Genomic DNA, 16,247 nt, shown 5'->3' with positions numbered 1-16,247 from the left:
TTGAAATGTTGCCTTTATCACACCGTTGGCCTCCATGATCAGAAAATCCACACGACCAGACGTGGCGCTTCTCCTTGACTCCCAGACAGGTCACCTCTTCTTTAAGAGAAATCTGGAGTGACTTGTGTGTGCATGTGTGTGCACCTGTGTGTTCTGGGATAGTTGGCCTCTTCTCTCGTGACTCCCTTAGGATTGTCTGGGTAGAATTCCTAAAGCAATTTCCCCCCTTTCCTGAGCTGCCCTTGTAATATTGGAGGGTTGGCGCAGGATCAGTCTGCCTCAGCTGATTTCAGTTTTATTTCTCAAACTGGAACCAGTGCCAGGTTTGCAAATAGTCTTTTCAGAGGTCCAGACTTAATTTGATAGAGAACTAGCACATTAAAACAAAATGAGAGAGTTGGCAATTTTAAGCAAATAAATTGCTTTCTATTGATAATGGGATATTTATGTCAGCTGCAGTGGAGAACAATTTCTTCATATCCAGGCCCTTTATCAATGATCAGGAAGGCACAGTGGAGTAGGAAGCAATGCAGCAGGGAGGTGTGCAGGAATTTGGTGAGCTGAAGGAGGGGGTCGCTCCGTGGGCTTCCCCCGAGTGGCTGTGAATCAGTCCAAACCTGTGTCTTTTCCTCTGCACAGTTGAGTGCGGGGCTTGGGCTCACGTTGTCTTGAATTCCATCTGACTACCTACCTTTCTCTAGGCAACAAGTCCAGGGCAGCTGTATTTGCCAGGCTACGAGAAACAAGACTTGGGCCATGTTTACGTGCGCCCTTGCCTGTGAGCAAAAGAAGGACAGGTCTGATAAGAGTTAAAATTGAAAAATTCCACAACAGAAGGGGAATTCTTTTCTGGATTCCAGCCAATTCCTGCAACTTCCACCATTTGTCATTTTGCCCTGAGTCTCAGTGCCATGAATTGTTTGGAAGATGACTTTAGGAGAATTTTCATTTCATGGCCTGAGCGTGTCTTTTGGGCCCTGTTTTAGGTGCTGCAGATGCTTTGGCCTAAGAGACTACAACATGGATGAATTAGGAGCAGACAAGTCAAGCTATACATGTGTGACCATCACAGTCCTCTTGTTCTATTAGGCTTGGTCTGTAAAACGGGTAAATCCTTGTGGCTGACGGACTCTGCCTGCTTCTGCCCCCACCGAATCTTGGTACTGAACTCAGGTCCGGCTGCCTGACACTCAAAAAATCAATACTCGTGAGAGAGATTAACGTCGGTAGAAAGGAAAGTTGCTTTTAATCAGAATGCCGGAAATCTGGGGAGAAGGTGGACTCAGTGTCTCCCAAAAACCATCTCTCTAGAGTCTGCTCAGCCATGAAAGCCTTTAAAGGGAAAAAAGGAAATAATTTCAGTTAATCATTGGGATTGGGGGTCAGAGTCATTGCCGTCCCCCATGGTGTGCGGGCTCGTCCACTTCCTGTGACTCTTCTTTGGACGCTTTCTTGTTCACACAGTTTGTTCACGAGATTACTGAAGGGGAAGCTGGGGAAGAGATCTAGTCATCTGTTAACTACTTATTCTTCATTTCTACTTCTTTGATCTGCGGAAAGAACCAACAAGTTAGGCAAGGTATTGTGTGATCAAAAGATTCGGAAGGTGAGCTAGGACCCGGAGATGAGGGGGCGACTGATTTAAGGCTAGTGGGAAGACAAAGGGACCTCCTGCAAAGAGCTCTTTCCTGCCCAAAGCTGCTTACATCCTGTGGCTGAGGTTGTTACAGAAGGGGCAGGGGGTAGGGGGCAGGGGGCAGAGGGCAGGGGCAGGCGAGGTGCAGCTGGGAGGTCTTAGACCTGCAAGGACTAAATCTGTCAGCCGGCAGGTCTTACGTCATAAGATTGGTAGGCCTGCGGGGGTTCCAAAAACAAAGACCTTTCTCTAGCCTTCCAGAATGTAACATCCCTCTGGGACCCAAGAAAGATGGTTGTTTAAGTAGACAGTGGTACAAAGCTGGGTAGCATGTGCTGCTTCGTGGCAGTGAATGAGAGCTAACTGCTCAGTGCAGAAGTAGGAAATGAGATGGTCCCGTGACAGCCGCCATGATGGAGGAGGGCATTGATTCAGGAGAGACAGAGAGAGGCCTGGGGCTTTCTAGGACGAGCTTGGGAGGGAGAGTCTGAAGTTGTAACAAGAAGCGGGTGTACCAGAGAGTAATAGTGAGATAGCGGCTGCAGTGGGGAAGCCGAGACATGGGTGAGGTCAGAGCTTCTCCAAGAGTGGGGCCTGAGGGCTTCCCTGGTGGTGCAGTGGTTGAGAGTCCGCCTGCGGATGCAGGGGACACGGGTTCGTGCCCCGGTCCGGGAAGATCCCACATGCCGCGGAGCGGCTGGGCCCGTGAGCCATGGCCGCTGAGCCTGCGCGTCCGGAGCCTGTGCTCCGCAGCGGGAGAGGCCACAGCAGTGAGAGGCCCGCGTACTGCAAAAAAAAAAAAAAAAAGAGTGGGGCCTGAACCATGCATGAGTAGGGAGATCAAATTCGCTGATTGGAGTGTGCAGGAAAAAAAAAAAATAAAGAGAAAGAAATGGACTAGAAAATAGAGTGTGTCCCAGGTGGGAAGGGTGTGTCCTTCTCAGGAAGTATGTGTTCGAAGAGGTAGAGTGTGAAGTTGAGGAGTGCGCACTCTGGCCAGCAGGCCTGGATTCAAATCACTGCCCTGACACTTAGAACCACGTGGCCTCAGGTGAAGGGCAACCTTCCGTGGGTTGTTGCCAGGAATAAATGAGCTAACATACAAAGAACACTCAGAGCGGTGCCTGGTATAGTTAAGCACACAGTAGGTTTAGCTCTTACATAGTGGTTGGAGCCAGAAGAAATTGCTAGTATTTGACCATTTTTTTATCTATACGAAAGCAGTTTTATATGGCGCAACCTAACGTACTCATACGCCTCCCCCGTATGCATTCCGACTATATTGTGCACCTGTCATGATGAACTGTGCATTTATTACTGTGGATTGGCATTTAAAAGGCTGTGTGCCATCCTGGCTTTCCCTGGCTAGGGAGTGGCTATGAAGCATCAATGTTAATAACAAAGTGTGATATTTCCATAGGTACTTTGCTCTGAAGGGCCCCATGACATGCCCGTTTGCTGTCTTTGTCTAGCCCTCTTCCATGCGTCATTAAAGGGTGGGCTGGGTGCTGGGCTTTCTAGAGGTTGCCCTTACCTAGTGGCAAACAGAAGCATCTGGGTCACATAGTAGGGCCTGAGTCAACCTCACCGCCAACTCCAGGCCTCCTTCCTGGCTCCTCTTGAGTCCGGTGCACTGGCTGCCCTGCTCTTCTCCCCAAGCCTGGATTGACAGAATCAAAACAAAGCTGTATTGCAACATGGATGGACCTAGAGATTATCATACTAAGTGAAGTAAGTCAGACAGAGAAAGACAAATATCATATGATAACACTCATGTGGAATCTAATTCAAAAAATGATACAAATGAACTTATTTACAAAACAGAAACAGACTTGCAGATATTGAAAATAAACTTATGGTTACCACACACTACTATATATAAGATAGATAACCAACAAGGACCTACTATATAGCACAGGGAACTCTACTCAGTATTCTGTGATAACCTATATGAGAAAAGAATCTGAAAAAGAATGAATATATGTAAATATATGTATAACAGAATCACTTTGCTGTACACCTGAAACTAGCATAACATTGTAAATCAACTCTACTCCAATAAATTAAACACACAAAAAACCCAAAGCTGTGTTGCCTTTAAAAATAATTTTTGCCTCATTAAAAAGCAAAACCAAAAAGAGCCCCTCATGTTTTCTTGGATTTAGTTGTTGGTTTTCTGTTAGAAAGTTGTTTTTTTTTTTTCAGCCCAGGAGAAATTCCAGAGGTCAGGGAACAGACTTGGTTTCTAGAATAATACTCTGCGAGATCCAGAAAAGAAGTCTGAGTCCCAGCCACCAAGCTGTCCTCCACAGTCCCTTCCCACTGGTGGCGCCGTGTGGGCCCCACCTCTTCCCAGCCCATGTCCTGTTTGCCTTATACCTTGGTTTTCTAGGACCTGGCACCTAGAAGGGTGTCTGACACACAGTCGGGGCCCGAGAAATATTTGTAAGGTTGAGTTAAATTGAACAATGCAAAGATGAACGTAGCTTTGATGATTCCTAAGACCCCAGGGAGGGGAGGGGGTGTGAGCCATGCCTGAGGGGCCCTCTCCTCGCCATTCAGTTTGCTTCTGGTTTATTTCTGGAACTTGCTCTTCTGGCCTCCATATCAGTGCTAAATCCACAAGATGATCTTGTTTTCTCAGAACCTGATTTTTCTCTGATCTCAGGATATTCAGCTTAAGAGCAGTGTGACAATGAAAAATTAATTGTATTGATTATTCCCATGCTCACAGATACATTCCACTCAGTTTGCTGCTTGCAGATCCATGCAGTATTGCCTTACGTGCCAAATGGGGCGATGCCTATTTTATGCCTTGGGCTATTTCCCTGAGAAGGTGCTTGTTGCCATGTGAGAAATGACTCCTTCTGGGGAGAAGCACCAGGTTTGTCCCCAGGATGCTGGCTGGTCAGCTGGACTGTGGGAGATGGTCCATCTCCTCTTAGGAGGAACTACCCAGCATCCTGCCCTGGAAGCAGTCCTGGTCTGGACTCAGGAGGGTGGGTCTCTCCCCTCTCATCCCTCCTCCTCCCATGTTAGGGGAGCCCCTTTCCCTTCTCTGAGCCTCGGTTTCCTCATCTCAGCCATGAGTGTGGGTGTTTCCTGGGCACCTCCTTTGGGCCTGGTCCCATGCTGAGTGTGAGATCCACTCAGGGTCCTGCGATTACCCTGCAGGTCTTTTTCAGGCAGTATCTGAATCGTCTCCTCTTCCTTGAAGCCTCCCTTTGTAATCACCTGGATCTTGAACTTCGGCACAGCTAGAGGAAAGGTACATCTCAGAGGAGATTGGGTTTCTGTGCATAAAAATGATGCAAAATGGAGGACCCTGGTCACTGATACTGCCTTTCTGGAGAGTGTGATATTGTATAAGAAATATATATGGGGCTTCCCTGGTGGCGCAGTGGTTGAGAGTCCGCCTGCCGATGCAGGGGACACGGGTTCGTGCCCCGGTCCGGGAAGATCCCACATGCCACGGAGTGGCTGGGCCCATGAGCCATGGCCGCTGAGCCTGCGCGTCCGGAGCCTGTGCTCCGCAATGGGAGAGGCCACAGCAGTGAGAGGCCCGCATACCGCAAAAAAAAAAAAAAAAAAAGAAATATATATGGTTGGTCTTCTTCCCTGGTTCCTGCCCCAAACTTCTGAAACCCTAGGAACCTCTGGAGTGACGAGAGTGTCTTTTGTATGCTAATGAGATGACTGGTGGCTGGTGTCCTTAGATAGCTTTAGGATGGGGGCTGGTGGCCAGAAAGACCAAAGCATGATTAGAAGGTTGGAACTTTTAGCCCCATCCAGTGACTTCCGGGGAGAGGAGAGGGGCTGGAGATTGAGTTCTGTTGTCAATAGCCAATGATTCAAACAACCAGGCTTACATAATGGAACCTCCATTAAAAACCCTAAACGATGGGGTTTGGAGAACTTTCAGATTGGTGAATACATGGAGGTGCTGGGAGGGTGGTGCCCAGAAAGAGTATGGAAGCTCTGTGCAAACCATACCCCCGCCCCCACCCATACCTGGCCCTATGCATTTCCTCCATTTGGCTGTTCCTGAGTTCTATCCTTTATAATAAACCAGTCAATGTAAGTAAAGAGCTTTCCTGAATTCTGTGAGCTATTCTAGCAAATTATCGAATCTGAAGAGGAGTTGTGGGAACCCTTGACTTTATAGCTGGTTGGTCACAAGTCCACGTGGCCTAGACTGGTGGCTGGCGTCTGAAGTGAGGACAGTTTTGTGGGACTTCCCCTTTGGGGTCTGCACTCACTCTGAGCAGTCAGTGTCAGAACTGGGTTAAATCACTGGACGCCAGCTTATTGGCATCCAGAGAGCGGGAGAATTAGTTGGTGTGGGAAAAAACCCCACACATTTGGTCTCAGAAGTGATGTGAGTAGAAACGGGTCATAGAGGACAACTTGGCAATATATGTTAAGCACCGTAAAAAAAACTCCTGCCCTTCGACCCAATACTTGTGTTCCTAAGATACCATCTTAAGGAGATGATCATCAAAAGACATGAAAATTTATGTACAAAGATTTACATTGTGGTATTATTTAAAATCAGAACTGATCTAAATGTCCCACACTAGGAGTTCGGTGACATCAATTTGTCTGTTGTGATTTAATGAGATACTATGTAGCCATCAAAAATGATGTTTTAAAGCCTAGCTAACAATATGGAAGATTGAAATGATAGTGTGTTAAATGAAAAAAAAAATGATATAAAGCTATAGAGAGAGCATGAGCCCAGTTTAGGAATATCCGTACTTAAAAAAAGTTTGGCATAAAATGCCCTAATATGTTAACAATGGTTATTGCTGACCAGTGAATTATAGATAATTTTTTTCTTTATACATTTTGGGGGCATTTTTCATAAGAAGCATCAACTAATGTATAAACTGAAAAATGTAACATTCCCCTGTAGGTCTAGCTCTGGTCTTTTGAGGGGGTTGTCCCCATTCCCAGAGGTCAAGTCCAGAACCTCTCAAGACAAAGAAAACTGCGGTCTTGATAGATGTCCTCTTCCATTCTCTTTGCTCATCACCCTGTTTTTCAGTAGAGAGACCCTCCAGTGATATCACTCTCATCCATATTCAAATCATTTTAATGGTTCTCCTTTCAGCCCTATGGAGCGTTCAGTCCATCACTGGGTGCCCGTGGCCCAGATGGGCTTTCATTGTGAGTTTCAGTTCTCATTTGCTTTGTTCTTTTGCTGTTGGGGAATTTTCCAATAGCTTTAACGGACCTGGTATGCTAAAATCAATTCAGCTTCATCTGTGGAGGTGTACACTTTGGGGACAGATAAACTCTGTTTTAGCTCCTAAACCCTGAGAAATGCCCCTGGCTTTCTGACCGCCTGGTGCCACCCTACGTTAGGAGAGAATGATTATTTTTCATGACCTGGGCTACCTCGTCCGTGTAATTTCTCTGCCTAATAAGTTACTGACATGCTTTTCTTTCTGAATGCTAGCTAGGGAAGGAGTTGGCGTTATTTTTGAATTCAAGGTATCATTTGAGGCAATAGGTAAGGAAAAAGGCCAGGAGCGTGGTGACACCAGAGATCCCAGTATGAACCTTGAATCACTGTCCCACCAGCCTTGAGCACGGGGGCCTTTGAATTATTTTTTCAACACGGCCTCTTGCCTGCCCCCAGGGTTAACAGGGACTCACGGTGAGCCTGGGGCCAGGGAACCTGCAGGAGCCCTGCTCAACCCTGGATTCTAACCGTAGATCACAGCTGCTGTTACGCTCTCGGGGAGGGACAGTCAGTTAGTGAGCATTTATTGCAATGGATGCAATCACATCTCAAATAGCAAATAACCTAGGAGTGAGGATCCTTTAACCCTTTTGAAAACGTACCAAGAAAAAAAAGCCAGGTTAGAAAGTGTATGATACAAAGCAGCATCGTAACCCCAACGTCGCCCCCATCTGTGTGGCCACAGCTCTATTAAATGCGGGACACTTCCGGTTCCCGCTGCATCCCTGCCTTCTCCCATGAGATTTCCCTCCTCCTTCAGGGCCCCACCTCCCTTGCTGTCTGAGCTCTCACCTCTGTGTTCCCTAATTACTGAAACCAATTAGTTGTATTTGCAGACCAACAGATTATAATTAAATTGGAACTCATTCACACTAAAACCCACACTGGGATTGAACCTTGTATGCAATTATGGTCATTCTATTCCCATTTTCCATCCTCATCGTATTTTCAGTATCACTGTCTTCAAAGGCTAGTCGTGTATTTCCATGTATTCACCAGGCCTGACTGCTTGGGTATCTCTCAGAGCCCTGGACTCCGCGTGGCCAAAATACCACGTCCCCTCCCTCCCTCCCTGAAATCATATGCTTCTTTCTGAATTTGCTCTCAGTTAATATCATCACTGCTCACCCCATCAGGCAAACTAGAAACCTCAGCAGCATCCTCAAATCATCCCGCCCCTAAACCCGGGACACCTGAGCCCTGGACCGCTCAGAAGTCTCTTGGTCCCCCTCCCAGCAGCTCCAGAGGTAGCTCTGGGCCCCCCATCTTCCCTTCGTCTCCAGGTGAGGGCTCTGCTTCTCATCCCTTGTCACTCTAGTCTTCACCACCCTGATGCCAGAGCCCTCAGTTTATGAACCAATCTGATCCTTTCTCTCTCTCTCTCTTTTTGAAAAATTTAAAACCATTAAGGGCCCCCTGTGGCCTACAGCAGGGGTTCACAAACTTTAAAAAGCCAAAGTATAACTATTTTAGGCTTGGTGAGCCAAACTGTCCCCGTCACAATGACTCAGTTCTTATTGTGTGGTCCAAGAGCAGCTGAAAATGGGCAACCATTGGTCAATGAATGGGCATGGCTGTGTTCCAATAAAACTTTATCGACACACAAGGTGGTGGGCCAGATTTGGCCACAGACCGTCGTTTGCCGACACCTGGCCTGCAGGTTAAAGCTCAGGTGGCTTCGAAGTCTCTTTCAATCTTGCCCTAGCACACTTCTCCACCCTCATCTCTCGATGTTTCTACACCCACCATGCAGCCAACGCGTTCAACACGCGCATCTTGGTGCCCTTTCTCCACTCAGCCTCCTTTCCCTTCTTTCCGAGGCCTTAAGATTCCAAAGATCCAAGTGTAACCCTTTCACAGAACTGTGTGTTTGTCCTAAGGAAGGACTTCCGTGAGATTTGTGTAGACTTGTATTATTGGGCTTGTTGTTCTCTGTTGTGAATATCTGGTCACCCCTCTGTCTCTCCAACTGGAATGTAAACTTCTCAGAGCCTGGAAAGTTTTTCTGGCTACCTTTCTATCTTAGCGTCGCATCTGCCATATAGTAAATAAGCAGCGACTCTTCAGTGAGTGAATGGCTGTATTAATCAGCTCTACGTATTCATTTTTTGTCTTTCATAGAGAAGGAGGAAACTTTTCTAAATCTTTTGTCATTAGCTCAGCCCCCATTCTATTATTTCTCCAGACTTGTATCTTATATTTCCTGGTGCGTTTGTGTTGGTATTTAATAATTGCCTGGCCCAGCCTTGCTGAGCTGCATCTCTCTCCAGTTTTGCAGTTTCGCAATGGCATTTATCAACAGAAGGCATCTTGTTCATTCATAAAGCCCTCACATTTTGTGGTTAAAATCCCATATGCTTCCCAAACATACCTTTTTGTGGAGAATAAACAGATTTCACAGCTTGCGGGGATTGAGATAGGAAAAATTGTTCTTCCTTACTAATTTGAGTTTGCCAGTTAGCACAATGAATTTCAGCTGATTCTTCAGAGCTAGAACATTAGCCAATGAATATTGACTCTGCCTGGTGTCTGGGTTTCATCTGATACACACTCTGCTGGGGTGGCCTGATTAATGAGTCTGTTCTGCATGATCGCCGCACCTCTGCCGTCGCTCCTGCCTGAATTGGCTATGACATAGGGAGCATCACAGAACCAAAGCATGGTTCTCAGAGGGCACTGGGTCCAGATGCAGGGGGTACCAGTGGTGGCTGCAGGTATTTTCAAGAAAATAGACTTGCTGGCATAATGAGCAGTACATCTCTTGTTCTCTAAAACGGGATCATTTCTATCCCAGGCCTTGCTTTGCTCCAGGACATCAACCTCACTCCAGGGAGGAGAGGCCCAGGTCCCTGTGGGAATGTAGACTTTGCTTCTGGGAGATTCCACAGGCAGAGAGTGGATTCCTTTTTTTCAGAAGATGTGTCTTACCGTGTTTCCTTTCATATTCTGCACAGTGACAGTTGGACAGGCTCCATGAGCATCATGGATGCCCCTCTGTGGTCCACGAAGTCACCTTGGAGAGGGCAGAACTGGCCGTGCTGGTTCCTGGTGTGCACATGCTTCGTGAGGCTGAGATTGAATCAAAGACCGAAAGCACGGCATGCTTATGTAACTCCGAAGCACAAGGGACTTTCACCTAAAGAGGATATACATTCCAGTGGAAAGCACACCACGTTACTGAGTTGTTCCCAAAAACTTGATCTGTGGTCTCCACTTCCCGAGGATGGGGAAAGTGGCCAGAGCCCCTTCGTGCTGTGCCCAGGCTGCCTGTAGCCAGAGGCAGAGGGATCCGGCCTGCTCCCATGTCTCTGCTGTTCTATGGGCATATTTCTCACACCCTGTTCTGCTATTAAAAATAAAATGAGGCACACGTCACGTGTCTCAGACTGCAAGACCCATTTCCTTCTAATAAGCGTCTTGTTTCCTGGGCTTTCCTTACCCTGGAAAGATGAAATCTCTAGAGGCTCCCATTATGGATTTCTAGTTTTGTACTTTTTTTCCCCTCCTCTCTGCTACTTTGAAAGAAAACGAAGTTAGTGAGCTCTGTCTACCTCTGCAGATACAGACACACAGACCCTCCCCCCACACACATCACACACACACAGGAGCAGATATTCTTTTTTTTTTTTAAATAATTTACTGCTAGTTTCTTTTTTTTTTTTTAAGAGTTATCAATTTTACTGCTTTTTTTTCCAGAGCTCCAGCTTTTTTTTCTGGCCGTGCTGCACGGCATATGGGATCTTAGTTCCCCGACCGGGGATCGAACCCACGCCCCCTGCACTGGAAGTGTGGAGTCTTAACCACTGGACTGCCAGGGAAGTCCCCCTGGGAGCAGATATTCTTTGTAAACAGAGAAGAGTGGCTTTGTCCCACTTACTTGGGGGCCATAGAAAACAGAACTCAGAGCTGAGATGTACCTGCCCCATCTCATCCTGTCCTGGGCTAGAGCAGGGCCAGCCTGGAGACTGCAGACAGGTAAACCATGGGGGTTTGAGGCCTCAAGGGAGCATGTTCCTTCAAGCAGGGCAGTTCTTGGAAGACCCCTGTGTGAGGTCTGATTTACCAAATCCAGTAGCCCAGGGGTGAGGCAACCCTAGGCATAACCCAGGCAGCAAGGTGAGAGCCGGGAGGCATACCCACCAAGGCCCTCATTTCCAGGTCAAGTTCTCAAACATCCCCAACCAGCCCTCTCTGGAGTGACCAGTGTAAGGATACAGGCTCTTTTGCCAGTAAGATCTAGGGCATGCAGGGGACCACAGGAGCGAGGCCAGGGCCTGTCAACAGAAGGGGACCATCCTTCGGAGTGATACCATCAGCCCAGAGAGTTCAGGATTGAGTCAGAGGAATGGGAAGAGGAGATGGTACCTCAGGAGAGAAGTGGTCCAGAGAACAAGGGACAGGGCTCAGCCTGAAGCTGACCACCAGGCCGGCCCACCTGGGACTCCAGCCTCTTCTGGGACCCCAGGCAGGGCCCTTGTCATCATCTGACATTTTCTGCTGTTGCACGGTTTGTGTCAGCCCTGATGTACAAAACCCTATCATAGAGGCTGGAAGGAGATCCAACCCAACCCAGTTTTCAGATGGGGACATTGAGGCTGAGGGAGAGGCCTGCCCTGGTCACAGGGCAGAGCTAGATGGACTTCCTTGTAGGCTGACTCCCGTCTCAGGAGACCTCCCTCTGTATCCTCCTGCCCTTTGCGTCGAGACTTGGGCTGAGTGAGGCGTGGTCTCTGCCCCAGTGTCCTTGAGCACTGTGTGACGTGATCTCAAGCTGAGCCGTGGCTCTAAGCTCTTTTAGGGCCACCTGGTACCTGGTAGGAAAACATATGGCTGCTTTAGGTAATATTGGGCATGGTTGCATTGATGAGAAAATTCTCAAAATGCAGACAAACCTCTTAATTCAGAATTTGGAAAGGGCTAAAATGTTTTCTATATCATCAATGGGAAAAAGAGGGGTGTTTGAACAGCAGATCAATAGGGTGTGAAAGAGAACACAGGTTTCCTGTTCTTCTCTTAAACACTCTAACGATGTCCACAGATCTTTAGAAAGGGGCTTAAAGGACCTTAAGGATTCTCTTGGCCAACCCAGCTCATTTACACATGAACAACCGAGGCCTCAGTATTTGGCTGCAGACCTAATGAGCTAACACGCCTGGCTGGGAGCCCGGGGTCTTGACTCCCAGGCTGCTTCCCTCTGCCGGAGCACACATTTATTCACGTAGCGCGTTCAGAGCGCTGAATTAGTACCGATAATGAATCTGCTGCTAATACCTGATGCTTATTTGTTCAGACCCATCGTCCATTGAACAGCTGTCCGTCTAGCGCCTCCTTCAGGGCGTAGGTGGGAACATAACCGCCGTGAATGAAATGTATGAGGAGCTCGCAGCTCCGAGAAGCCGTGATTTCTGCACCATGATTTCATCCTATTTCTAGTTGGCACGTGCGAAGTGTCACGTGGGAGGAGTAAATGACCTGCTGAACAGTCGGCCGTGAGGGAACTTGGCTGTGGTGAGCAAAGGTGTTTTTGTGAAATATGCTGCCCTCATCTTGGTCTCGGAGGACCGATATGATTTGGGCAGGTAAAGAGGATTGCAAGGTATTTCAGGCGGAAGCACTTGATGGTAGAGTGTAGAGGGCTGAAAAACAACCCCCAAAGGTATCGGATTCCCATCCCTGGAACTTGTAAATGTCACCTTGGAAAAAGGGTCTTTGCAGATGTCTTTAAATGAAGGATCCTGGGATGGGGAGATTATCCTGGATTATACGGTGGTCCCTAAATGCAATCACAAGTGTCCTTGTAAGTGTGAGGCAGAGGGACATCACAGACAGAAGACGAGAAGGTGATGTGATCACAGAGCAGCTAGCTCTTGGAATGATGCGGCCACTAGCCAAGGAAGTAAGCTTGTAGGAAGAGGCAGGAAAAGAATCTTCCTTGGCTCCTCTGGAGGAGTGCGGGTCTGTCCCCACCTTGATTTTGCCCAGTGATACTGATTTGAGAGTTGTGGCCTCCAGACCGTGAGAGAATAACTTTCTATTATTTAAGCCACCACGTTTGTGTGATTGAGTACAGCAGCCCCAGGAAATTAATACAAACAGGAAAGGGAAAGCCTGCTCGGGTAAGGGTTCAATGTGTTTGCTGGGAGGATAGTCAGATATTTAGAGAAGTGGTAACTACAGTTGACCCTTCATGGATGCTGAACCCATGGATTCGAGGGCCGGCTGCCCTGCCGATACCAAGGGATGACTGTAAAGGGTTAGGGCCAGCATCTTGCATTAGTTTGAAGAGTTCCTGCAAATTTCTGCCTGGATCTTATCTTCCCACCTGGAGTGAGGGGCTCTGGAGGGGAGCCACGATGTCCGGCAGATTTCTCTGCAGTCCTAACTCCCGTGCTCCTTAGCTATAGGCAGCCGCTGCTTGTTGAATGGCCTGATGAATGCTGGCGGCTGCCGTAGCTGGGCTCACACTGGGTTTATTGATGACAAATCAAAGCTGTCTGGAGCTCAGAGACAATTGATGTACCTCTCATCCGCAGACTGTGATCTCCAATCGAATTCCCATGAGCTACCTCGCAGGGGTGTGATGTGTTAGGACATGCTCAGCCAACCCAGGATGAACAGGCGGCGGCGGCAGAGGTGGGGCTCTGGAGGGAGGCACTCTGGGTGGAAAGCAGAGCAACTCTGGTTGGGGTGAGAGGATGGGCGTTTCCCTGCTGGGTGAAATGGCCTTCTTGCTGGCAGAGTCAAATTCTCTGCCAGCCCCAGAGAATGTGATTAAAGATGGTTCTGGGGCTCTTAATGACACTCTTATTGATCTGAGGTTGTTTATGGCCATAAAACAGCTGTAAATTAGAGGAATGAAATAAAACCAGCAGGGTACTTAACTCCTGTCCTCCTAGGAGGTTGAGAAAGCTTTCGGCACAGCTCCTGCGGCAGCAGGGAGCTGAAATGTAAGTCTGCAAAGGGGAATCTCATTCTCCTTTCCTCCTGACAGTCCAAGCTAGTAGCTGTCTTCTCACCGCTGAAACCTAATCGTCATCCTTGTTGGGAAAGTGTCGGCTAACACAATTCCCAGCTGGGACCACCGTTTAATTGTTTACCGGCTTCTGTGTGTTAGATGCTCAGGGCCAGTTATCTCCTCCTTCCAAAGCTGTTCTTCTGTTTTTATCCCCCTTCCCTCCCTTTCCTTTACTCCCATCTCCTTTTCTCTCCCTCTTTTTTTTCTTCCTTTCTTTTGTTCCTCTTTTGGCCACCCTTTTTATCAGATTAAAGAGTTTTGACACATCACTATTTGTAAAGCAGCTAGAAGTTTCCAACAATCGCCAACCATTTCAATGCAGTAGACCACACCTTGTGACATTGGACTTTCTTTGCTTTCCCCTTGTAGAGATCCGAGAGGCCTTTCGGGTTCTGGACCGAGACGGCAATGGCTTCATCTCCAAGCAGGAGCTGGGAATGGCCATGCGCTCGTTGGGGTACATGCCGAGTGAGGTGGAACTGGCCATCATAATGCAGCGCCTGGACATGGACGGTGAGACCCGGGCCTGCAGCGTCCCCCCACTGGGATGAGCCTGGACTCATCAGGGAGATCTTGGGTTTAAGGGCCCTTGCACTTGGAGTCGAAAGACTTTGATTCATGTCTTGGTTTACCTTTGAGGAGTGGAAACTTGAACTAGATCAGGGTTTTTCAAACCACATTCCGTAGACCTCTAGGGGTCTGCAGAAGTGGTTCTGGGGCCTCTAGAGGGAGCAGGGTGAGGAAGGGGGCCTGGCTGATGGAGCACTGAGAAGGGTTTTGTTTTGCTTTCAGAACAGCTTTGTTGAGAAAGAATTCACACACCATGAAATTCACCCACGTAACTTATGCAATTCAATGGCTTTGAGTGTATTCACAGATTTGGGCAACCAATGGCATAATCAATTTTAGAACATTTTCACCATCCGAAAGGAAACCCTGTACCTCTTATTCATCACCTCCCCATCCCTCTATCCCCCACCAAGTCCTAGGCAACCACTCATCTCCTTTCTGTCTCTATGGACTGACCTCTTCTGGCTGTTTCATGTAAATGGAATCATGTAATACACAGTCCTTCGTGACGGGCTTCTTTCACTTGGCATAATATTTGCAGGGGTCATCCATATTGTAGCACGTATCACTACTTCGTTGCTTTTTATGGCCAAATCATATTCCATCATTTGGCTATAACAGTTCTTTTCTCTGTCTTACATACTGGGTTTCTACATACAATCACATTGAGGAAAAGGGTCTCACTGTATTTAAACAGTTCTGAAAAATGACGGCATTTGATGATCCTTAAGATTCTTTCCTGCTCTAAAACTGGCTGTGACCTTCCTGCCTTGGCTGAAGGTCCAGGAAGGAGCCTCCTTATTTTGTTGTTTTCAACACACACTCTCCCCCTCTGAAAAGCAGCTTGATTCCAGGTGTAAAGGTTCAGAGTGGTGGGCTGTGGGGACTCGGGTATACTCACGAAGTAGAGACCAAGTAGAAGGAAACATAGGAGGGGGCAGGATGTCTTTGGGAGAGATAGATGAAGACCCTGGTAGGGAGATGTTTGCTTGGCCTGCAGACTAATTGCAAGAACGTGGCCGTGTCCTGTTACCCTGCTGGATTTGTTCGAAGGATGATAATAAGTATGACCGTATGGTGAATGGACCCCAGTGCCAACCACCAAGTGCAGCTGTGGGCATGTATTTGCTGGTTCAGGAAAGAGATATTTTATCGGCGATGTTCAGTTGTATGTGGAGTGCCAACCCTGTCCTTACAGCCTCGACGGATTGTGGCTCACTGGGTCTTTGCAGGCCTGAGTCGACCTTGCTTTGTGTGTAGAGGTATTTCTGACAACCTGGGGCAAAGCACATGTTGTGTATGTCCATGAATTCCCATCATCACTTCAGAGATACATTTCCAGAAAAAAAGAAAAAAAAGAGTTTCTTCCTTAAAAGAAACTCTCCCACAACTTGTAAAATAAAACATGGTCAACTGGACTAAAAGCAAATGGAATTAGCAACGTTTAGTCAAAATGATCTGGGGCTATCGTGGGAGAGTCACTCCTCTGAGATTTAAGGGTCTTCGTCCAGGTCCATCCTTGTTCTTTGTATATTCATTCATCAGACCCTGGCTCATGGGGAATTTTTACATTTTTTTTCAAATCATCCCTGATTCCACCGGGACTTGGGAGTCCCCAGGGGGTCTCGTGTTGATGGTGCTGTCCAACGGGCCCGTCAGGACTCAGGCATCCACATATAGGGGTTACAGTTTAAGAGACTTCAGCTTTCACCAGTTTATTTGCAACATCATACTTAGCGACCAGTGCCGAGGGTGGAACTTCCAAGCAAAGCGTGTAG

General features: G+C 47.7%; 1 protein-coding gene across 1 annotated transcript in view; it reads left to right on the top strand.

The window, feature by feature from the left end:
* CALN1 (calneuron 1) overlaps positions 1-16,247 on the top strand; it is a gene marked incomplete at both ends in the record, with an annotated part of 433,025 nt that overhangs the window by 191,939 nt on the left and 224,839 nt on the right. The window contains one exon of the mRNA XM_082670270.1: positions 14,269-14,412. Coding sequence (XP_082526396.1) covers positions 14,269-14,412 — 144 coding nt within the window. The remainder of the gene's footprint in view (positions 1-14,268; positions 14,413-16,247) is intronic.

The sequence above is a fragment of the Grampus griseus genome (assembly GCF_964374135.1).
Source record: "Grampus griseus genome assembly, chromosome: 14".
Taxonomy (NCBI): Eukaryota; Metazoa; Chordata; class Mammalia; order Artiodactyla; family Delphinidae; genus Grampus; species Grampus griseus.
This window is presented reverse-complemented; position numbering and strand designations above follow the sequence as displayed.